Source organism: Aspergillus pseudodeflectus (genome assembly GCF_044049435.1).
Source record: "Aspergillus pseudodeflectus strain CBS 756.74 chromosome Unknown BJX68scaffold_1, whole genome shotgun sequence".
In the NCBI taxonomy this organism is placed as follows: domain Eukaryota; kingdom Fungi; phylum Ascomycota; class Eurotiomycetes; order Eurotiales; family Aspergillaceae; genus Aspergillus; species Aspergillus pseudodeflectus.
Genome location: NW_027263777.1, coordinates 657,496 through 680,221, shown reverse-complemented (window position 1 = coordinate 680,221; position 22,726 = coordinate 657,496). Strand labels below are relative to the sequence as shown.

Sequence of the window (22,726 nt, the reverse complement as noted above, 5' to 3'; positions counted from 1 at the left end):
TCAACCGCAACATCGTTAGGCTGTCCTCGTCTCGTGGGAACGGCGATCCTTTTCTCTGTATCGTCTCGGTCGTAAAATGTCGCTTTGCTTAGATTCTAAAGATTGATTGGGTGAATTCGAACCCCGTTCTATCCATTATCGTCCCAACTGTGCGAATTTTGGTCCATCCCCGTGGGGTACGCTGAAAGCATGGCACATTCCGGAGATAGAACCATGCAGCACATATAAAAGATGCTCAGATCCCATTGTATTCTCAATCAGAATCAGGTGGCTAGACAGCCGCCTTTATCTTTTGACCGGCTGACAAAATGGGCTTTCTCCAGCATTTAACGCCTTCTGGCCTTAGGGGCAACCGGCTGACCTTTTGGTTCGCTGTCGGCTGTGGTGCCGATATGGCTCTCTATGGCTACGACCAGGTAAGTCATTGCTTGACTATGGTCTCGGCTAATGTTGTGCTAATACAATGTAGGGTGTCTTTGGTGGCGTCGTTATCTCCCCGGATTACCTTCGCGTTCATGATCTGGAAGGCCCCGAAAAGACCGAGCTTCTCAGTACAGTGACCGCCATCTACAATGTCGGCTGTTTCTTGGGAGCAGTTCTAGCAACTTGGATCGGAGGAAAATTAGGACGCAAGAAGTCTGTTCTTCTCGGAATCTTCATCATGACCATTGGAGCAGTGCTCCAGACTAGCTCCTACGGCGTTCCTCATATGATGGTTGCACGAATTGTCTCTGGTATTGGCAATGGAATCAACTCTTCAACAGTAGCTGTCTGGCAGACTGAGACTGCCCCTGCCCGGTTGAAAGGAAAGCTCGTCATTCTACAAAATGCTCTTTTGCTTGTTGGCTTTTCTATCTCTAATTGGCTCAACTATGGCCTTGCTTTTGCCAACGGTCCCGTGTCATGGCGGTTTCCTCTTGCCTTCCAGCTGGTCTTCATCATTATGATCTACCTCGTTATCCCTTGGCTTCCAGAGTCTCCGAGGTAAGGATACCCTTACCTCACGTCTGCGTTACAACTGGTCACTAACCTATATTGTCTATCCAGATGGCTTATTACAAAGGGTCGAGATGAAGAAGCGTTGAAGATTCTATCTGATATCGAGGACAAGACCACAACCGACGCATTCGTTCTATCCCAAATGCAGAGCATCAAATACACTGTCGAGTACGAACGTACCAATGGAATGAGCTGGGGCGATCTCCTCCGGGGTCGGGGTTCGAACAAATCCGGCACCAAGACGATCCGTCGCCTAATTCTAGGAATGGGAGCACAATCAATGCAGCAGCTCGTTGGCATTAATGTTACGAGCTACTACTGTTGAAAGGAGAGCTATATTCTAGATCATTCTGTTGTCCTTTCAGTACCTTCTCGCTTAACCACGCTAAGATGTCTCTTTATTACCTCTGGATATAAATATCTGTATCTTAGCGTGGTCATTCCTTCTTTTTATTATCTATCTCTGTTAAATACAGCTACTCAGAATCTATTCTTCTTCTTACGTTCTACATGGTAGCATGTCCTAGGTTAATCCTTTACTTTCTATCATCTATTTACCCTACCCATCGCTGTGTCATACATCCCTCGCTAGTTGGTTATATCTTTAACCACTAAGCATCGTTACCTGACACACGGCTGATCCAGCACCTCTGCGCTTCTCTCTGTACCCTGCCGACAGTCGAACTCCTCTACGGACTCTGAGATCTTCTACTTTTCCCTCACTCCGTTTGTACTCCGATATGTCCGCACCAAACAACACAAACAATTCCCCGCTTGATGTGGATACCAAAGATGTTCCACTCAAAGACCTTGCTGCCTTCAAGATCAGCAAGTTAGTTGGATAATAGAACTTTTTTAAGTGGGAATTAGACATTAAGATGGTCGCCCAGTACCTCGGAATCTGGGATGTCATCTCTGGCTTGGGTATTGAGGTAGACAAGCCTGAGATTGATACCTTCTTTGAAGATGCTTACGCAAAGATCACTACTAGAGCACCTGCTGCTCTTCAAACCCCAGGTGCGTCTAAAGCTGTACCGCCACAAGAAGCAAGAAATCAATACGCTGCTATCTAGGTGAAAATTGCGGAAAAACGGTTTGATAAAGCCATGGAATCCTACAGGAAGCGTCAAAGAGATAAAGTAAAGGCACTTACCCTACTCCAAATACACGTCTCTGATTCCATCCGCTCAGTTATCACCACTTACAACGATCCTCACCTTACCTATGAATACCTTGGAAATCAGTACCATCTATCAGATCACCAGTATGCTCAAATTCTTCACAAAGAGATCGAAGACCTGCATTTGAAGAACTACAAAGACCTCGACGACTTCTTCAGCAAGCTACAGGACAATGTTTCACACCTAAAGGAAGTTGGTCAGAATTACGATGACAGTGCTATGCAAGCCAAAATCTTCCGATCCCTTACCTCCAACTTCGGTGATACGGTTAAAGTTATGAATCTCCTGTACAATCAGAAAGGTCACGACTGGCCAGACCTCGACAGCATCAAGTGTCAACTTCAGGAAGCGGAGGCAGAGATAAAGCGGGATAAAAAGGGGAAATCAACCAAGCCAAACACTGGAGACAATACCAAAGATAACAGCACGGGAGAGAAAGACTCCAAGAAATGTCCCACTCAAGGCTATAAAGGTTATCACCCTAAAGAAAAATGCTTCAAAGCTCATCCAGATCTACGGCCAGAATGGATGAAACTTCGGGAAAAGGAACACAAGGAATAAAAGGACAGGAAGGCAAAAAAGGATAATATAACCTCACAACCCAATCAATCCGTTACCCTATCATTCATTACCAACCACAAACAGTTTAAGGAGGCTCTTGAAGACGAACTCCGAGCCAACACACAACATCTTAACTCCACAAAAGGTGCTAAACCAGACCAAACTACCTCTAAGAAACTAAGTCACTCTAACCATACGTACTATCCTGAATCCCCTCTCACTCCAGTCTCTGACTCCATGTACCAGACATCTTCTAGTCAGGTGCAGCAGTCAGAGGAACAGAGCAAGGGAAGGGAGGATAATACTATGGATACGGAATATATAATTTCCAGTACCTCATACGCCCTAGCAACTTCTCAGTCAGAGGATAGTCAGAATAGTTGGGTCCTAGACTCAGGAGCAAATTTACACCTCTACAATAACCAATCTCTGTTCATTGACTTCACACCTAAAGTACGAATGCGGGTAAAGCTCGCTGATACAGATCATGAGTTGACCTCAGAAGGAGGTGGAACAGTTGCCTTTAACATATCCACTCAAGACAGTGCCAACACGTACATCACTCTTTCCAACGTTATCTACGCACCAAAAGCTTTATGCAACCTTATGTCTCTCTCTCAGCTTACAGCCAAAGGAGTTACTGGTTGGTTTGAAAAACAGATTCTTGTTATGGAATTTAACGGTTAAGAGTTTGGCTATGCTGAGGTATCGAATGGACTGTACTACGTACGTCTGTCCTCAGGAACAGTACCAGAAACGTCCTTCAGCATTACTCTACCAGTTCAGAGTTCGGAACAGGAAGAGGAAACCACTAAACTTGATCCTTCTATTACTAATGATACTCCTGCTCAATAGAATGAGGGAGAAGAAGAACCTGGCTTCTCTTTTAGTGATCCTGTTTAGAAGAAGCATCGTGACCTTGGACATATGTCTCTGGATAACATGAAGAAAGTACTTAACATGTCCACGGGCCTGGAACTTACCAAGAAACAGATCAAGGCTAGGTTTAACCAGGTATGTCCCATCTGTGAAGCGTCAAAAGGCATTATCCGAATTCCGCGAGATCCTGCGACACGAAGAGGTAAGAAGCCAGGTAATCTAGTTCACATAGACACCTGGGGCCCCTACGGAATTGCAAGCTATGATGGAACAAAAGGTATGATTAATGCGGTAGATGACGCTACCTGGTACCAATGGACAAAACCACTTCAAAAATCTGCGACATCTCAAGATGTTCTTGACTTCCTGAAACAGTTAAAAGTCTCTCACAGTCTCCTTATTCGAAATGTTCGCTTAGATAATGCCTTAGTCAGCAAGGCAGTCACCGACTAGTGCCTAGAGGAAGGAATTAGCTTGGAACCCTCTTCCCCTCATCAACACCACCAAAACGGAGTCATTGAACGAGCGCAGCGTACCACTCACGACAGAACAACTATTATTTCATCAGATACTCTTGTTGGAAATGGAAAACCCATATTAAAAACTATCTTTCGCATTCTTAACGCAAAAACAAGGGAGGCGCTCAACAACACAAATCTATCAGCTAATCTGTGGTCCGAAGCCTACGTTTATACTATGTACCTGAAAAATAGAACGCCCACTCGAGCCCTTAAGTTGAAGAAAACACCATACGAAGCGCTATACGAGAGAATTCCTGATCTGTCACAACTCCGACCATGGGGCGCCCAAGCATACATTACCATACCTAAGGAAGCCAGAACCACATATCTCCCAAGCAGTACAAGATTACAAAAGCTCAATCCACGTGCATGGATGGGCTACTTTATGAGATACGAATCAGATAACGTTCTTCGTATTTAAAATCCAGAAAAAAGACGGTTAGTTTATACTAATACAGCCCGAGTGGTCTCTAGAGGACCCACCAATGATCTGCAAGATACAACGCCAAGGCGGTTACAGGATCCCGATGCTAATACTAGCAACGATGAGGACTATGACTCTAATAATGGTAACCTGAGGTCCCTTAGTTCCTCTCAAGTCCTGGAATCAGAACAGGAGAATAATCCCGTATCCCAGAATAAGGAAGAACATGAGCCTGGTCAGTCCAATCCTAAGGATGTTCCGTCTACCTCAGGTGCGGCCCCGGAAGAAGAAAACAATACATCCTCTAATAATAATGACGATGATGACTCTCAGGGAGAACAGACTATGAAGTCAAGGTTTTTCATCGCCAAAAAGGAGGATAAGTGTCATGATTACTTCAAAGGCCGCTATAAGTGTGACGGAGTTGCACCGTTCACTACTCCCTGCTCTACCTGTGTAAAACAAAAAAGGCACTGTATAGCACAAGGGGTTGACAAGAAAAAACTTCAACAAGATGTTATCAACAAGAGGTGTTACCCATGTCTGAAAGATCGTCAATACTGCGATGGTGTCTATCCCTTTGCAGCACCGTGTTCTACCTGTGTCAGACGTCAACGAAGATGTACACCTCAAGATGCTGATCGAGCTCCTCCAAAGGGAACAGGATTACCTAAAGACCAAAGGTGCAAGTCCTGCAACAAAAATTACTAGGGCTGTTACGGGGAACCGCCATTCAATGAACCCTACTGGAAATGCAAACGGCTAGACATAGTCTGTCAACCCCAAGCTCCACTAAATAAGCGTGGGGTCCCGAAGGACGAAAAATGTGCCTCTTGTCTTGCTGGAAATAGGGCTTGTGATGGAAATCAGCCATGCTCCAGTTACGTCAAGCGAGGGAAGAAATACATTTCACAAAATCTGAAAAATACCGGTCAGGCACGCTGCAAACTCTGTCGAAAGGGATTAGTGTGTGATCAAAAACGGCCCTATGGCTACTGCTACAAACATCGAGAGTGGTGCACCTACCTTGATGAAGATGGCGAGACAGAATAGAGGTATGTTCCTCTGGACAAGCAAGATAGGCATCACTGGCATGTGGTTCCCAGTCAGTGTAGAGCCTGTGTGGTCTGGAATCAGTCTCATTTTAGAAAATCTCGTGATTACAATAGAAAACTCCCCTACAGCCACTACATTACCGACAAAGGAAGATACCTTACTAGAGAAAAGACTTCCTTTACCAGATGTGGTTATGATGTGGAAGTTGGTGTGCGACATCTCATAAGGAGGTTTATGGGAAACAAAAATATACCCTACAATACCCAGACGCAGGACGACAACCAGACAAGCGATAAGGATTCCTCCGACATGAGCGACGATGTCGAAAAGGACGATCCACCCAGCGGCGACGACGATAGTGTACCCACTATCCTTCATACCCTTGCAGCGGAGTCCGATGTTGATCTTGGTGAACCCATTACATTACACGAGGCAAAGAACTCTGATGAGTGGCCTCTCTAGTGGAAGGCTATTCAAGAACAATATCAAAGTCTCATCGAAAATAAAACTTGGATTGCCGTGCCTCGCTCTAGGGCCCTTAGAAGAAAGATTCTTACTACAAAGTAGGTACTCAAGCGCAAACTAGGCCCAATGGGTGAAATCAAGCGGTACAAAGCTAGGCTGGTTGCTCGTGGTTTCCAACAGGTCGCGGGCATTGATTATGATGAAACCTTTACCTCAGTAGCAAGATTAAACTCTTACCGGATTTTTCTTGCACTCGCGGCTCGGTATGGCCTGAAAATCTTCCAATGGGACATTATTACCGCTTTTCTTCATGGAGATCTTGACGAGACTATCTTCATGGAATGTCCTGAACTATTTAAAGAGGATGGTTTTATTCTCATGCTCCTTAAAGCGATCTATGGTCTAAAACAGGCCCCTCGAAACTAGTACCTCAAACTCACGGCTTTTCTATTAGAACATGGCTGGACAATCTCGGAAAATAACCCGTCCCTTTTCATACATCTTGCTAGACAACTTATGATGCTTATTTTTATGGACGACATCCTTGTTGCAGCGCTTTCTCTGGAGGAGGTTAAGAAGTGGAGGAAAGAACTCTCAAATCAATTCCCACTTACTAATGAAGGCGACTGTCAATATCTTCTTAGATTTCATGTAGTCCAGTCTAATAACAGTATTCTTATTCACCAGAAGGGCTACATCTCCCAGCTACTCAAGCGACATGCTCTTGAGAATAGTTCACCCACTACCACCCCCTATAACCCTTCAGTCTTCGTGACCCTGGTCAAGAATAAGCTAAATACATCTCCTGATTTTCAGCGCGAATATCAGGTGATGGTAGGAGAGCTGCTCTATCTCTCTATGGTCACTCAAACTGATATCTCGTACGCAGTGGGAGTTCTCACCAGGTTTTGCTCTAATCCTTCACTGATTCATATGGACTGCGTTATTCATATTTTTCACTATCTTAAGTGGACTAATAATCTTGGAATATTCTTCTCTAACTCTCAGCAGTCGTCAGGACTTCTTGCCTTTTCAGACAGTGACTGGGCTACCTGCAGGGATACTCGACGCTCTATTACTAGTTGGGTAGTTACCCTTGGAGGAGCAGCCGTATCTTTTACGTCAAGGAGACAGAAAGTTGTTGCACAATCCACTCAGGAAGCAGAATATATCGCAGCCACTAATCTCTCGAATAAAGTTATCTGGATCCAAAGGATTCTACTTGAGTTTCTACAAGTCTTTGGCATTCAGGATGATCTTGGTTAACATCACACTCACATGTTCATTGATAACAATTCTACCCTCTCTCTGGCCAAAAATCCTAAACATCATCGAAAGGCTAAACACATCGAGATAAAATATCATGTCTTACGTCAACGAGTTCGCGCAAAAATTCAGACAGTTAAGCGTGTCGATTCGAAGGACAATCTAGCCGACTTCTTTACGAAACCTCTGTCACGCGATGTCTTCTAGAGTCTAAGATGGCGTCTTGGTATGAGGAAGGCTTCAGAACTAAATAGTCCCTAAGAAACATTTCTTCAAGAAATCCATGGACCATCTCTACAGTGGAGCCCATGAAGCACGTCGAGCAAGTTCATCTTGACGCTCTTATGTTATTTCTTGTCAACTGTTCCTGTACTCAGAACTGATCAAGAATATCAGCTCAGTGGGAGTATTAAAAGGAGAGCTATATTCTAGATCATTCTGTTGTCCTTTCAGTACCTTCTCGCTTAACCACGCTAAGATGTCTCTTTATTACCTCTGGATATAAATATCTGTATCTTAGCGTGGTCATTCCTTCTTTTTATTATCTATCTCTGTTAAATACAGCTACTCAGAATCTATTCTTCTTCTTACGTTCTACAACTACATGCCAACTGTGTTAACAACTTCGGTTGGGTTAAGTCCGGATCTTGCACGCCTTTTGGCCGCATGTAACAGCGTTCAGTACCTTCTCTGGGCCCTTCTCGGTATTCGCCAAGTCGACAAATGGGGTCGACGAAATACTCTGATCTTTGGAGCAATGGGGCAATGCTTTTGCTATATCATTATCACTTCACTCCTTCGGTATAACGAGCTACCAGGATATCCCAATTCCCAGCAAGTTGCTTCCGCCTCTGTGGCATTCTTCTTCCTGTACTATGTCTTCTTCGGAATTGGTATGCAGGGTATCCCATGGTGTGAGTATCCCATTTATAACCTATCTTCTTGGAGATTATCTCTAACTTCTTCTCTAGTATACCCTACAGAAATCAACTCCCTCACCATGCGAACGAAGGGTGCTGCACTTGGAGCTGCAACAAACTGGATTTTGAATTTTATGGTTGTGGAAATCACACCTATTGGAATTCAAAACCTAGGTTGGCGCTTCTATATTGTCTGGATTGCTCTCAATGCAGCAATAGTGCCTGCAGTATATTTCTTCTATCCGGAGACTGCAGGACGAACCCTTGAAGATATAGACGAGTATTACCGGACTGATCCCCCTCTCTTAGTCTTCCGCGACAAGGAGGCCATCTCATGCAAGAGGCCGGAAAGATATAGAATCAAGGAAGAGGAGATCATCCGAAAGAACGACGTCGGTGCTACCACTAACCCTGCCATCGAGATGACCAAGAAAGATGGTAGTGAGGATATTCAACATCAAGAGAACGTGGGTAACTGAGTGGCTCGCTATTAAAGACCGTGGAAGGCAATATTAATATGTCAAATCATAGCATGTTTGGTTGATGTATTCTAGTAGCTGCAATTTTTGTCTCTGGGATCTAGGAAGTTGGAATCACCACTTGTTGAACTTGATTATTGAATGCTGCAGATGATTAAATATAGAATTAGGATTTTAATTCTGTGATAAGGCCTAACCTTATGGACAATACATCAAAAATTCCAACAGATAAATTAGCTATCTCTGAATTCCAGTTAAGCTAGTCTTAAAGTCCTTTAGATGGAGCATATCGACCAAAGATCAAAACCAACCCGCGTAATCGAGGAGGAGTATTGACCTTCCATTTCTCGCAGATGGAATTTCCCATGGTCTCTCCTCACACGTAGATAAATGTTAATCTTGAATCAGTTTGCCCTGGACATGGCCTGTCTTTCACATCCTGCTTATCTGGTTTGCATGCCTAATTCATGACTCGAAGTCTGTCAGGACGCCTGGATTTGGTGCTGGCTTCACTTGTCCGCCTCCAGCGCATGTCTGGGGATATAGATCTAAACAAGGCATTGGCGGCTATCATTACGAATGATAACCTTGAGGAGATTTCCGCTGGTACTACATACTGGTACTGCTGCCAGTCGTAAGTACTGATGTATAGATATTACCTGCCTTGCATTTCTGAATAGAATATGCTTCGGGGTGTCTTTGCTTGTATACCATGCATTTTAGCTGTTGTTTAATTTAAAGCTAGTACTAATAAAATAGCTATCAATATTAGCAGATAACTCCTCCTACTCCTTTGAACAACTCAGGCTTGACACCATAATTATCTACCCCCTTCCTTTGCCCTGGGCCTCTCCTTCTTTAGCACCCTTCTTACCAGGCTCATCTACATGCCATACTTTGGCCTGCGCAAACTATACATATAGGACATGTTTGCGGTAACAGTGCCGCTCCTGCTAATCGGCATCCTAACCGTGTGGACCATGTAGTCGCGCATCCGATACACGCAGGTGGCACTCGCCATGGCCTGGCGCCTTATATTTAGTATGGCAGTTGGGCAGCTGGGTTTGTCGACCCCGGCAGAGGTTCGGTCGACGAGGGTAAAGATGATGTTCATTGCGCGGCTTGCGTTTTAGCTGGTCAATATAGTGTCTGGGGCGTAGCGGCAGTTTTTTATGAGTGCAACCGCGTGGATTTAAGGGGGTATACTGCTATTGCTCTCCCTTTCCGTCTCTTGCTCTATGTCGCTTGTTTAAAGCACTCGATAGGATTCTTCTGGGCTGGTACTGCTTTTTTTGTTGTTTTCGTCTGGGCGGTTTTCCGATTTCCCGGGCGAAGGTAAGTCTACATATTAGGCCATGGAAGGATAAATAACAGCCATTCTATCACCATAGCACAGAACGGTATATTTGGGGAGCTTGACATTGTTTCCGCCTAAAATGTCCCAGCACGGGCATTCAGCATTCAAGAAGGCCGAGAGCAATGGCTTCGCGGCTTGGGTCATGCTGCCCCAATTCTGCCTGCCGGACCTACTATCTAGTCATATCTGTATCAGTGTAATCCGAATGGAGTTACATAAGTAGCTCAAATGGCTTTGTTGATGTCGGGGGGAGGCGCGTGTTCACTGCCCCAATCTGGAGATCCACATTGAGCTTGTGTCGGACTGTATGATTTAGGGCTATGTCATCATGAATCGAGAAAAGAATGGCAACTTTCCACAAATAGACCATCTTGGCTGACTAGAGGCAACCTGACCTCAACGAAACGACCTCCATTCAAAACAAGTATCTCCATTTCGAACCTTAGAACCTTAGGTGTCGACTCCTCTATAGTTTGACAGCGATGGAAAACCCCAAGCTCAGGCGACCCTCTGCCTTTTTACACGAAACCTTAGAGCTAGTACTATTTCAGAATAGACTAGTCCAGATATCTCTCGTCTCGTGGGTGGTGGGTGGGTCTTGCGCGCGATCTCCAGATTCCCCACACCCCGAGACGCGCGGGCACGGCTGCCAGCAGCGCATATCCAACATATTCCAAATTAGATGATATTAGACAGAAGCAGGATCTTTGAATCACAGTTGATTTCCCTGAGCTGCGTCTTCTCAGGTGGCCCGTTTCAGCTGGACACTGTGTGAGATAGTTCGCCACTCTAATCTATCCCCACTTGTTACGGATGGTCCGACAGCGCCCCATGAACGCACGGCACTTATTCCGCTGTTTTCAAGAGTCCGATCCTCGAGCAGGCAAAACAAGAAGAACATGACAAATAATCCTGTGTCGAATGGGCATATGGGGACGGTTAATGGGCCCGATGAGAATTTGAGGTTTGATACCCCGGATAAGACTACGGTGGCCCTGTTCCAAGTTATAACTTATAGCGGGTGACGAGATTGAAGGGTCTGTGACCACTCAAGTGTTAGGATGTGATAAATCGTCTATTGTGTATAGTTTATTTGAGGCCAGATGGACTCTATATATCACTACTGTACGGCTCCTTGAAAACCATGACCCTCTCTATCTCCTCCCCATCCACATCCTCAATGTACGCCCGATACATTCCGCCGCAATTGAAGTCGAAAACGACCTTACCACGCCGCAAGACCGAGGATGAAGCCGTGTCCTCGTCATCGAACTCAGCTTCGATGCCAATGATACCGCCCATACCCTCACTCGTCTTGTTCCATCTCCTGCCCGCCGACCGCTGGAGCTCTCCATCAGCACCCGCGACGGCAGAGACGGCATCAGCGAGGCCAACGGTGTCTCCAGAGAACCGCGCCATCGCGCATGCTGTCCGGGCAGCGGCAGTACGGAGGAAGGAATCTCCATTGCCTGTCCCGGAGACGGCCACGGCTCGCCGTTTCCTGCGCGAAAGGCTCGGTTTCTGGTCATTGTAAAGTTGGTGAGAGAGCAGCGATGTATTCGACTCGATATCAGACGGTTCAAATGTTGCTCTTAGGAAAGACAATGGCCCAGGCAAGCAATCTGCAAGTGTCATATCCCATACTGACTTGGACCCCGTCGGAGGCATCGCGATTCGCCCCTTGGGCGGTACATACCGCATCCCTCTAACAAGCCCAAGAGATGGAGGAGATATCGCATCGCCAATGTCTACATCCCAAGCCTCGGCCCAGAACCCTGCGCCCAGCGTCGGTGTGTCGCCCACGCGACCGGGAAACTTGTTCGTCAACCCACCTGTACTAGTCGCAACGGCCAGGTCACCCCATTGATCGAGACAGACACATCCAACCGTCCCTTGGCTGGGAAATGTATGTCCCCCATCCGCCTCGGATGCCGAATGTGAATCAATTTTATCCTTGCCGAGTCCGCGCCGATGCTCCTCCCACCTCTGCTTTGTCCAGAACCACTCATCGGGCTTGAACTCGAGACCCCATTCCCGGGCAAGATCCTCGACATATAGGCCTGCAAGCTGCGAATGCATACTCCCTCCTCCGCCGTCAGTGTCCACGGGGTTCCCGTTCGCATCCTGCCCCGTCCGACGCAGTAACTCCCTCGCTAACCGTATCGGATGCCGCACATTCTTGATCCCGATAACGCCTGCACCACGCTTCAGGCCTGCGCTCTCATTTGTCACGTCCCGTGAAGGTACAACGGAGGTTACCATCACAGAAGCCTCCATTTCTATCGTACCCGCCGAAGTAAACACGCTCCCGCGGCCGCAGTTGAAGAGCTCGTCGTCTTCCATGAGGGATACGGCGTGAACAGCGGCGTCGAGGGCGGTCGCGCCATTTTCGAGGAAGTGTTTCGTCGAGCGGAGGTAGGAGAGGAGGGAGGCATGGTATCTCGCGTAGAGGTCTGGAGGGAGTGCGGAGCGGTGAATGGCGCCTGCACCGCCGTGGATAATTAGGGTTGGTTTGAAGAGTGGTTCGGACGGCATCGGGGTTTATTGTTTATTATGTTTGGTGTTTTATCGGCTCGTTGAAAGGCGGGGCGATGTGGACAATCGTCCGGATGCGGATAGACTACCTAGACTGTCATGCTGTCAGCGGCAAATCGACCCTCCAACCCCGGCCCGGCCCCAGAAACACACGAGCTTCGAATTTCGAAGCAAGTACAGAGATGACCCGAGTATCGCATTAATCCTGGTATTGACATATAGTAATGTACAAGAAATTAGAAAAACATAATGGAGACATGCCCTCGGTCGCCAACCCCAGGATCTGCAGCAGAAACCTCTTTTTCGCCTCCCAGAAAAGCAACATGCAAGCAGGGCTGTAAATCCAAAAGAAATCGCCGGTGAAAACCAGTTCTTTAAGGCAATAGTTGAGAGTGGGAATAGAAGCTCGCGTCGCGGGAAATGACCTCTATACCATGCATCCTGATAAAGATAACCCAGACCTAACACCGGAGAAGAGATATAGTATAATGTAGCAGTAACGTTTATGGGCATACAGCTGAGCGCGGAAAATCGGAGGTCTCGAAGGGAAGGGTGAGGTGATTCAATCGTTTAGGCAACGGCCTTATCTTGGGGGGCCGGGGGAAGCTAGAGAAATAAAACGTGAGACCGTGAACCAAGGATTTGTGGAGTTGCAAGCTTACCTCAAGTTTTGTGTTATCGGCCATCATCCTCTGGAACCCAATACCGACACCTTCAATGACGGCTAGGAAAACAGCGCACATAATGGCGGAGTTCCTAGCAGCCTTGACACCACCACGAATAGCCAGAGAGCCACCGGTGAAGAAACCGGCAATGACTGAGTATATCCGGTTAGTCCATCCTCGTCGACAAAACGGTTCATGACGGAAGAACATACTAGCATTATAAGGATCCTCCTTCTTTCGGATACCCTTGATCGCGCAATCATATGTTGAGAAAAGACCACCCCATACACCAAAGTTACCACCAAGAACGGGCGCGCGGGCCTTGATAGCTGTGATGGCTCCTATCCGTCGCTCTCCGTAGGGGCTGTTTCGGAATCCCTTAACGCCGTGCCATACAGCACCACCAATGGCCTATTAGATAGCGAGTTTGTCAGTTCCGATTTTCGAAATACCCAGACACTGTTGTACACCAGGACAAAGACGTACACCCATGCAAAATGCACCACCAAAGTCGCTCAAGGCAACCCAAGGGCAAGGGTCTCTCGAGTGATCCATGTCGAATGTGATTTAGATATGCGGTCGGGGGAGAAGCGAATTGATTGCAACGGGGTTCCAACAGCAGCTTTGTCCAGCTCAACTGCTCAGATCAGATGGACGTCACCAGAGGCGAAATAGTCTCAACTGGGTCAAGCCAGGAAGGGAGATGCGAAAGAAGTCTATCGAGTCGGAAACGCCTGAGGAGTGACGCGGAAAGCAATGTATCGCGAGAGGAATTATACAACGTGGGGTTGACGAGGGTCAGAACTGGGGTGCGATGGGACTGACGGTTCGCATCTTTTTAACTTTTGAAGGCTTTTTCGCCCGAGCGTGACTTGGTAGATCACGTGATGGCTATCTCCCGAAAAATCCCTTTGCCTCAGGCTCGCCATTGGACCTGGTCTGCGGAAATCAGAAGCACTCGGGACTAACAGGAATTCCTTTTAAAATCTGCAAAACAAAGGGATCTCGGAATAAACAAAGTACAATTTGCTATTTAAGATCATACAAAGTATAATTTGCTATCTGAATTCAGGGCTGTACTATCCAGGGCTGCTTGTTCAACCTCTTCAACAAATGCGGTACAGCTGTCTCACACTGGCAACTTATTCAAGTTTGCCACTTAACAATTAAGTATTAGCTAGAGCTCGTCCCATGTCCTCTCCGAGTCAAAGATACCGAAATAATGCTTGTTCCCTCTCACATTTACAAGCTCTCCATTTTCCACCGCAGTTGTAGCAGAACTGGGCTTTGCACCGGCAGCTGTTGGAGGCACCCATATCAGTAACAACCCCAAAAGCCAAGGTGACAAGTGCAAGGAAGAAAATACGTACGTCATTTGTAAACAACCTTCAATGCGTTCAACCATGGACCCGCACGATGCACAGCGTTTCCAACCTTCTCTAGCACTAAGCTCGAGTGTCTCCTGGAGATCCGAGTCTGGGCTGCAACTTTCCCTCGAGTGGTAGCCATTCTTGCATTTCGTGCATGTGGTGGCCTTGCAAGAGGAACATCGTGCTTGGGTTTTCGTGATGTTCGACCGCGGTATAAAGCTGTTGCAGTTCCTGTTACTGCAATATGTCCTGTCTGGCCATGGTGTTCCAAATTCAACTTCTGCCATCTTGCATCTGGCTATCTCATGTTGGGACATTTTTGCCTCAACAACGAGCAATGGGATTGGTATCCTGCAGCATCTTGGTGGAAATAGTGATTCAGTTTTCACAGAACTTGCGAAAAGCCTCTTGAGGCATTCGAAGCAGTAGTTATGCCCGCATCCTAGGCGACGCATATCACTCGGATGCAGATCGCTGGAGTAACAAGCAATGCAATCGTCGTGATCTGACCTGGTTGTTTCCATTTGACTATACTCGATAACTCCTCCCGCTAGAGTAAGATGTCGCCTTGATAGAAGAGCCGCCCGGTCAAGCGCTTCGTGGTTATATCTAGCTGGTGTCGACTCAAGTTGATGTGCCCTGCGTTGCTCACGTAGCTGTATTGGGCCGAGCATTTGCTCAAAGCCAGTACGTCTAGCTGGAGTTAACCCGAAGTCTTGCGGCATCAATTGGCCCTGTGGCGGTATTGTTCCACCCGGTCGTCCGAACGCTTCGCCAATATGTCTAGGTCGAGTTGGCTCGAGATGATGCGTCCTGAATTGCTCCTGCAGCTGTACTGGGTCATCCCATTGTCCGAGCCCTTCGTGAATAGGTCTAGCTGGAGTTGGATCGAACTGGTGCGGCCTCAATTGGCCCTGTGACGGTATTTTTCCAGCAAGTCGCCTGGACGCTTCGTCAGAAACTATAGGTGGGCTTGGCTCGAACTGGTGCTGCGACAATTGACCCCGCTGATAGTATATTGCCTCAATTGGATGCCGCTCCACTTCATGGTACTGTTGCCGTCTTGATTTTTTCTCGGCAGTACCGATAAATCGCGGTCCATCACGCTCCCGGTTGTCTTCCCACCGTCCTGTATAGGTCATCGAGGGTTCAGCTTTGCCTTTTCGTTCGGTGCCATCGCTATCGTGGGCGCTGGGTTCCTTCGTTGCTAGCACATATTCACCCGCCTTGTCCGGACCGCCGCCTGGCTCCATTCTTACCTGCCCAAAGTTTAAGCGAGGAGCATAAGTAGCTTTCTGGGCGGGCTTTCGAGAAGATGTTAATCCAAGCGCCGAATTGACCTCATCAAGGAATACCGAGACAGCGAGTTCATTGTCGGGTGGGTTATCGAGCCGGCCTACCCCTTCTTGGTTGCCACGATAGAGCTCGATTTCCTCCACTTGCTGGATGAGTGCAAGGATTTCATCATCCAGCTCTGATTGTCGTGGCTCAGAGGCGTTTGACATATGGCCTTTTTATGGAAGTTTTCGACAAAAAAAAGAATGCAGATCAGCGATGAGGTAAAAGTGAGCGTAAGCCTTAGCAGTGGTCTGGGGGTGGATATTCTAGCTAGGACGGCATCAAGAAGGCAAATTCCAGATAAAGTTCAACGCACCACCTTCATACGCTGGAAATTGGCCCCCGTCACTAATTCCAAATGGGGCCATGGAGGGGTCGAAGGGTAAAGAAAGCCAGTCGTCGGCGGCCAGATCGTTGAACGACGTAACAAAGCCTAAATCGGGTATCGGTTGAGGAGCTGGGACGTCCATTGTTGGGGTACTGCCTTCAGTGTCGGTGTTCAGAGGGGCCATTGAAGAACGCGTAGTACACCCATGGCTGGTCCTCACTGCCTTGGATGAAGCGAGCAGATTTCGTCGCAGGCGTGAGACGTGGGTTTCCAGGAGAGATGCGTATCGAGTGCTCAAATGGATGTCATCTAACGCACTAGACTTCAAAGCTTGTATACAGCGCTCTAGGATTTCCAGAGATTCGCGCAGTTTGGCCTGTCGCGCTCCTAGGCTTAGAGCTTTCATCAAGAATATAGCAGAGCTTGTGATGCGAAGGAAGATACGAACAGGCGAGAACTGCAAAGCCCCAGTTTCACCTAGTTCGGTCACTTTCTGCAAGATCTGACAACACCCTTCTATCACTTCTTGTATATACTCATAGTCCACGGGGTCTATATTTGCTCCGCGGATTTCTCCAATGTTCGGCTCACTATCCGCGAGCACACGCTCCACCACCGCCTGCATTCCAATTGAATGGGTATATGCTCGGACGAAGTAGTATTCAATAAATAGAGTATCATAGAACTGTCTCTGGAGTGCTTTGGAGCGGTTAGCGGTGTACAATTGCACGCGGTTTAGTACGTACCCTCAGGGCGCAGATGCTCTTCCTTCCACTTCAGTAGCAGCGGACGAAAGTGGTCCAAGAGGTCAATATATCGCCCGTTATGTAACTGCTGTCTGGCAAACTCAACCGAGGGAAAGAACATGTCGGTCACAGACTTTGCCAGCTTTGTTAGATCGATCCATGAATCCATGAATTCCAACCACTGCACGCTATACTGCTTCAGATCTTTGGATGTCTGCCGGCTTAGAATAGCATGGTTCAAGTTTTGTGGCATAAGCGAAACACATCCTATTCGCCAAGCTAACTGGTTGATATAGACGTAGAGGAGCCTCTGCACTCGTTGCCGACGGAGTTTGATTTGATCGCTGGGAATAAATCCTTCATACCCGGATGACCAGCTCCGTTTTTCGTTGTCGGTTTCGAAAATGCCTAACTCGTGGGAAAGAGATAAAGCTGCTCCGAGGAGCATCCAGGACATCTGGTCTGATCTTCTAGCTGGCTCGAGCATATCTTCCAGGAATCGGTTTTTAGACGATCTGTCCTCCCCTTGGTGTTCTGGAGGTTTTATGATTAGATCAGAGTCCCACCCATCACTCTCGGGGGGGAAGTGGAGAGACCGAGGATGCCACTCAGACATCAGCAGAAGGGCTTCAATTGTGCCAATCCTGCGTAGCTTCGAGTTTGAGGCCCTCTCCTGTCCAAATATGAGCCGTGTAACCAGCTGTTGGCAGTGCTGCCAGAGGCGGTGGTGAATGAAGAAATTTCTTGACTCGCCGCCTGGACCAGGTAAGATATGATACCGCGAGGAAAGCATCAATATTGTACAACAAAGAACGGGGTCGCAGGTGATAAGTTCGCGATGCTGTCTGTGATCCGCATAGAAATGGGTCAATATCGGTGACAGTGAAGACATGTTTTTGAAGAATCTGTTGTTGATGTGAGCTTCGGCACAGAACTCCCAGGCAGCGACACTTACAGGTCAATCAGGGTCACAGCTTCTCTAGAAGTGAACCATCCCATCATCACGAATCGACAAGATTCCCAGATACTGAGGACGTCGCTTGCTGCATGGGATAACTCAATGGGACGAATCGCCCTAGCGAGACTGTTGGGTGACACTCTTGATTGCATTTGACCGAAAGGACTTCCGCCGCTTTCTCCGCAAGGTGCATGGCTCGATGTACCTCTTGAATGTTCTGCCTGTTCGTTTAATCCTGCTTCCTGGCTCTGGGCTGCTGCAGCCTCAAAGAGAATATTGAGTGCGTCGTTCCCACTTGATACAACCGTACGCATCATTGAGTTGTCCAACGTTGACGTCGACTGTTGGCGGGTGTGGCGGTCTTTTGTTGTATATGGTCGATGGGGTGTTGGAGTGCCGTCCCTGGGGCTTTGGTTGGCCGCCGTCGGGTCCCGTCGTCGAGCTTGCAGCTTCTCGTCATCTAGCCCAGCACCACTCGACAACCTTCGGCGCATGCCTGGTGGGGGTGAGACAGCATCGTCTTGGGACCCTGCTTGTAAGGCCGGTCAATTGCGGGGGGGAAAGCATGCCGGACCGTCACAGGGCGACTCACCTCGCTTCTTCTTTCTCTCCCACGCTCTAGTCTCACTGAACACACATTGCCTTTGCTCCCTGCGGCACTTTGCGCAGGGCGGCCCCATAGGCGACCCATCGGGAAGTTCACCAAGGTCGCATTTAGCCTTCCGCTGGCGACACGGAATACAAGCCTTGTAGGTGCGTTTGTACGTTCGATCGGACGAATTCCCGGCTCGTGAGGGCCTTCGGACTTCCATCTGTCTAGCCGCGAATGTAACAGAGGGTTGCTTAGATAATAGAACCAGCAATCATGCCATTCAGATTCACCCGTGACGGATATGTGGCCCGAGCTGATGGCTTTTGGTGGAGGTTTTCTGAAGGCGGGAAACAGCCGGAGGGCCGCAACTACCCGAAAATATCCGGTCGGCTTTTTTGGTTTTCATTAGGCCAAGCCCATACCAGACATTATTCAGATGCCGGGTGATGGGAGAGACATTCTTGTTGTTGTTTAGACCTTGCTTTAAAGGTGATGGAAAAGGGAAAAGGAGGGAGGTGGGATAAAACAGAAAAACAAAGAACAATCAATCAATCGATATTTTGGCCTAAAATGTGAATGAAACTAAAAAAAAAAAAAAAGAGAGAGAAAAAGGAACTGACAAGGGTGGGATTCGAACCCACGCCAAATTAATGACGCGGAAACTTGTAAACAAGAAGAAGGATCCGAATTGGAAACCTTAACCGCGCGCCTTAGACCGCTCGGCCACCTTGCCACTTGATTGGTATAATTCTTAATATTTTGCTTTATAGCCCAACAACCTGCTGCTCTGCCTAGGCAATGAATAGTATGAGGTTCTTTTGTACCTTGTATTACATGGAGCATACATGTGGAATTCCCAGCTAATGATAAACAACAGTCCGTTAAGTATCTCTTTCCGAGTTTCATCTCGAGAAGCTTGACCGCAACGTGGTTGAAACGCTTGATGGATTTCGCTAGCATTAAGCTGTATATATGTAGCCAACTTAGCTGCTGAACCAGGGTACGTTTGTCGGACTAGACAGGCTATATCAATCACGATAACAAACATAGTATACATAGATACATCTAACGTCCCCCCACCCCCAACTACTAGAGCCTATACGAGTCCGGCCAAGCTCACGAGGCACTGTTCAATGGATGTCTCGAGCCTCTGCCATTGCCACAGTCTAGATTGCTTGGCGGCCACCAGGAATGAACGAGCAGTTATGCAAATCCAGCGGCTGAAAGAACGGGCGAACGAAACACTATCACAATACTTTGCTAGAGAGTGCATTCCAGAACCCCCAGCGCTGTATTCCTGGGGCCAATCCAACATTAACGACTCAGGGCGTACGACATACAGCAACTCCAGAGCGCCCCCAGTACCGACAGCAGTCGTTCATGCGCCAACGAGGGTAGGAGACGTATCACCACGTGCTCTTGGACAAGGGTTTACCACGCTGCTCGAGCTCAGAGCCGCAAATGACCATGCGTTGCCCAGACACCCCGTGCTATGTCGTCACCTGGAGCGCCACAGTGGACGAACCAGCCCGATTGAAGTAGGAGTGATCGCCAGGGACTCATAGATTTGACGAACCCACTCCACAGAGTGCAGACATGGCTAACTTTATCTAGCTAGTGTAATCCCATCAAAAATGGTGGCTGAAGATGCAAATCAGCAGTGAACAACACACCAACAACCAGAGTCTTCGGATGTAGTTTCCACGTACCAAATTCAGATAGATGAACCGTACCTAGGTATCATTCAGTTGGTCTAATTTCCAGGAACGGTAACCGGAGCGAGATTCAAAGCGGTTCCAGAGGTAGAGACAGGGGAGCAATCTCAGCGTACCACGGGCAGTTCGTGGGAGTGATCGCAGACAAGTGGAGCCCGTCAGACACGCCAGCAAATCATATGCTTAAAATGGGGTCGATCTGGCTCCCGGGTCCGAGCGATGGAGTTCCCTCGGCGCCGATAGCTTATAACCTTACCCCCGGCCGAGTCTTTCTGCTTTCAGTATCACATGAGAAGATAAAGATCCCTTCAGCCCCGGGCCATTGGATGGTTAGGAATTCCGCATCAAGTTCAAACGCTTGGGAGAAAAAAAGCAGCTTGATCAGCAGGTCTGGCCCAAAGGCTCGGCCGTGGGCCTGGCCTCCAGCCCGAGTTTCTTCCAGAACACCAAAAGAAAGAATTTCTAGATTGCAGTATTTATCAGTTGCCCCCCTGCGCCCATTGAGGAAGTTTTTCTTTCGAGAGGCAAATATCGAGACATTGCCAGAGAGGACGCTGCCTTGTGCGCGAGACTGGGAGTTTGCCACCCCCCTAAAGAGCATGTTGTTTGCCGACCTGCCTGAGGACATCATCCACCACATCTTCTTGACCCATTTCTCAGGCGACGGAGACAGCCTAGCCCGTCTTGCCACGCTCAGCAAGAGACTCAACCGCATCGCGACCCCTATCCTCTATTCGCACGTTACTCTGGATTTGGACCACGCAGATGAATCGCGCAAGGTAGCTTTTCTTCTGCACTTGATGGATGGTTTTTGCCCGCTAATACCAACAAGGTGCGACGATTTATCATGTCCGTGTTCTCCAGCCCTTATCTCGCCCAGTGTGTACGGTCGCTGGAGCTGAACGCGCTGTATTGGGTGTCGCATCAGTCGCTCTCCCGTCGCCGCAAAGAGCTAGTGGAACGGATGATGGCAGGTAACATACTTGGCCGCCCGGACAGGCTCGACATGTATAAACTGATAACCGTGGTTCGCCGGCTCCCGCTTGTGGATACGCACAAACACCGCTGGTGCTCTGAGCTGCAAGAACTCGACCCCAGCCTGGACGCCCTCATTGCTCTTGTTTTTGTATTCCTTCCTGAGTTATCCAGATTGGAGTCCAACTGGTCATCCGACCCAACGTTCATCTGGCACATGTTGCCCAAAACTGATAAAAAGGTAGACTCGTCGCCCTCGCCCCTTATCCTGAGAAACTTGACCCAGCTCAAAGTCAACTCCGAATCGCCATGTGGCAACACCTCTGAAATACTACCATTTTTTCAGATGCCCGCGCTGACCCATTTCTTCGGCAGCAATTGGGGGCCAATCAGACGGGACGGCTGGGATGGTGGAGGTGAAGACGAGGCAGGGGACTTGGAAGGTGACGGCGCAACTCAGGAGTCACCAATCATACACCTGGAGCTCCGGCACTGCAGCATCGATCTTTACAGCCTGCAAACAATCATTAGGAGGTGTCGATCGGTACGAACTTTCATATTCCATCGCGATTGGGACCCACGAGTTCACGTGAGACTCCCCGCAAGTTCCATTCTCAAAGCTCTTCATCCCCTTCGGAACACGCTGGAGAACGTCACCCTGGCCTTCGACTCCGGCATTTACATCCATCACGAAGGAGAGATCCACCCATTGGATTTCTCTCAATTCTCCGCGCTAACGCATCTTTACGTCGCTGTTGGCTATATCGTACACGACCCGGAAGACTTTGATCCGTTCGAGTTTTACGGTTCGAGAAGTGAGGAGGAAAAGACCATCAGCAACCCCCTTCATAATCGCTTGCCAAAATCGTTGGAAGTGTTGAGAATTACTGGGCACAGCACAAGAAGACAGATGCAATTTTTGATTGACGATTGCTGCCGACTGCTGCACCGTCGCGCTCGATTTCCCCGGCTCCGCGAACTTTGCATCGAAGCACCGTTCGGCGAGCCCGACTTTGTTCTCGACACAAGAGCTCTTCAACTCAAAGCACTGGATGCAGACGTGAAATTACGCAAGATCTACAATACGGGGATACACTTCAACGATGCAGACAATAAACCCACACCTGCAGAGGTTGACTGGGGGATGGATGGCGAGTTCCAATGGAGTACAAAGCTGTTTGGATGAACTGGTGGGGATATTGGAAGAATGACAAGATGAACCAAGATGAACCAAGAGCTTCATCTTGTCAGGGACGGATTATGATTTGGCGTTTTTTTGTCTGCTACGACTTCATGATCATGAATTCACGACAGAATGAACCCAACCAGCGATATGATATCGCTTTTTTTCGGCTGATGCGGAGCTCAATGGCTGGATACCATTGTAGTGCTTCCC

General features: G+C 48.1%; 8 protein-coding genes and 1 non-coding gene across 9 annotated transcripts; 4 read left to right on the top strand and 5 right to left on the bottom strand.

Moving 5' to 3' along the window:
- Positions 1 to 308: 308 nt before the first annotated feature.
- Positions 309 to 1,324, top strand: BJX68DRAFT_260334 (general substrate transporter; the record flags this gene model as incomplete). The annotated part of the gene is made up of 3 exons (XM_071043863.1): positions 309 to 416; positions 470 to 984; positions 1,048 to 1,324. The coding sequence occupies 3 exons, from the start codon at positions 309 to 311 to the stop codon at positions 1,322 to 1,324; spliced, it is 900 nt and encodes a 299-aa protein (XP_070905605.1).
- A 2,082-nt stretch (positions 1,325 to 3,406) lies between these two features.
- BJX68DRAFT_222733 (uncharacterized protein) lies at positions 3,407 to 3,987 on the top strand. The gene is made up of 2 exons (XM_071038030.1): positions 3,407 to 3,615; positions 3,725 to 3,987. Exons 1-2 carry the CDS (start codon positions 3,439 to 3,441, stop codon positions 3,743 to 3,745), a joined length of 198 nt encoding a protein of 65 aa, XP_070905604.1. The 5' UTR covers positions 3,407 to 3,438; the 3' UTR covers positions 3,746 to 3,987.
- A 3,969-nt stretch (positions 3,988 to 7,956) lies between these two features.
- On the top strand, positions 7,957 to 8,751 carry BJX68DRAFT_260332 (uncharacterized protein; the record flags this gene model as incomplete). Its single annotated transcript, XM_071043862.1, has 2 exons — positions 7,957 to 8,266; positions 8,324 to 8,751. The coding sequence occupies 2 exons, from the start codon at positions 7,957 to 7,959 to the stop codon at positions 8,749 to 8,751; spliced, it is 738 nt and encodes a 245-aa protein (XP_070905603.1).
- A 2,074-nt stretch (positions 8,752 to 10,825) lies between these two features.
- Positions 10,826 to 12,748, bottom strand: BJX68DRAFT_222731 (isoaspartyl peptidase/L-asparaginase). Its single transcript, XM_071038029.1, has one exon. The coding sequence runs from the start codon at positions 12,641 to 12,643 to the stop codon at positions 11,219 to 11,221; it is 1,425 nt and encodes a 474-aa protein (XP_070905602.1). The 5' UTR covers positions 12,644 to 12,748; the 3' UTR covers positions 10,826 to 11,218.
- A 12-nt stretch (positions 12,749 to 12,760) lies between these two features.
- On the bottom strand, positions 12,761 to 14,299 carry BJX68DRAFT_222729 (protein transporter TIM17). Its single transcript, XM_071038028.1, has 4 exons — positions 13,795 to 14,299; positions 13,521 to 13,719; positions 13,306 to 13,460; positions 12,761 to 13,249 (listed from the first exon to the last, which is right to left on the bottom strand). Exons 1-4 carry the CDS (start codon positions 13,861 to 13,863, stop codon positions 13,214 to 13,216), a joined length of 459 nt encoding a protein of 152 aa, XP_070905601.1. The 5' UTR covers positions 13,864 to 14,299; the 3' UTR covers positions 12,761 to 13,213.
- Positions 14,300 to 14,485: 186 nt separating this feature from the next.
- BJX68DRAFT_260329 (uncharacterized protein) lies at positions 14,486 to 16,183 on the bottom strand (the record flags this gene model as incomplete). The annotated part of the gene is made up of 2 exons (XM_071043861.1): positions 14,486 to 14,607; positions 15,331 to 16,183. The coding sequence occupies 2 exons, from the start codon at positions 16,181 to 16,183 to the stop codon at positions 14,486 to 14,488; spliced, it is 975 nt and encodes a 324-aa protein (XP_070905600.1).
- Positions 15,703 to 19,060, bottom strand: BJX68DRAFT_7090 (putative C6 transcription factor). Its single transcript, XM_071049644.1, has 4 exons — positions 18,641 to 19,060; positions 18,046 to 18,577; positions 17,091 to 17,995; positions 15,703 to 17,043 (listed from the first exon to the last, which is right to left on the bottom strand). The coding sequence occupies exons 1-4, from the start codon at positions 18,858 to 18,860 to the stop codon at positions 16,298 to 16,300; spliced, it is 2,403 nt and encodes an 800-aa protein (XP_070905599.1). The 5' UTR covers positions 18,861 to 19,060; the 3' UTR covers positions 15,703 to 16,297.
- Positions 19,061 to 19,256: 196 nt separating this feature from the next.
- On the bottom strand, positions 19,257 to 19,373 carry BJX68DRAFT_t2. The gene has a single exon. It is a non-coding gene; the product is annotated as a tRNA-Leu (tRNA).
- A 1,581-nt stretch (positions 19,374 to 20,954) lies between these two features.
- BJX68DRAFT_260327 (uncharacterized protein) lies at positions 20,955 to 22,516 on the top strand (the record flags this gene model as incomplete). The annotated part of the gene is made up of 2 exons (XM_071043860.1): positions 20,955 to 21,134; positions 21,188 to 22,516. The coding sequence occupies 2 exons, from the start codon at positions 20,955 to 20,957 to the stop codon at positions 22,514 to 22,516; spliced, it is 1,509 nt and encodes a 502-aa protein (XP_070905598.1).
- Positions 22,517 to 22,726: the final 210 nt, after the last annotated feature.

Bases quoted from the DNA above. Each gene is read 5' to 3' on its own strand.
- BJX68DRAFT_222733 (XM_071038030.1), top strand. From the start codon at position 3,439: ATGCTGAGGTATCGAATGGACTGTACTACGTACGTCTGTCCTCAGGAA. The intron at 3,616-3,724 runs CTGGCTTCTCTT...CCTGGAACTTAC, and splicing joins GAATGAGGGAGAAGAAGAAC to CAAGAAACAGATCAAGGCTA.
- BJX68DRAFT_222731 (XM_071038029.1), bottom strand. From the start codon at position 12,643: ATGCCGTCCGAACCACTCTTCAAACCAACCCTAATTATCCACGGCGGT.
- BJX68DRAFT_222729 (XM_071038028.1), bottom strand. From the start codon at position 13,863: ATGGATCACTCGAGAGACCCTTGCCCTTGGGTTGCCTTGAGCGACTTT. The intron at 13,461-13,520 runs GTATGTTCTTCC...GGATATACTCAG, and splicing joins GGAGGATCCTTATAATGCTA to TCATTGCCGGTTTCTTCACC. The intron at 13,250-13,305 runs GTAAGCTTGCAA...TTATTTCTCTAG, and splicing joins CCGATAACACAAAACTTGAG to CTTCCCCCGGCCCCCCAAGA.
- BJX68DRAFT_7090 (XM_071049644.1), bottom strand. From the start codon at position 18,860: ATGGAAGTCCGAAGGCCCTCACGAGCCGGGAATTCGTCCGATCGAACG. The intron at 17,996-18,045 runs GTAAGTGTCGCT...CATCAACAACAG, and splicing joins GCTGTGACCCTGATTGACCT to ATTCTTCAAAAACATGTCTT. The intron at 17,044-17,090 runs GTACGTACTAAA...ACCGCTCCAAAG, and splicing joins AGAGCATCTGCGCCCTGAGG to CACTCCAGAGACAGTTCTAT.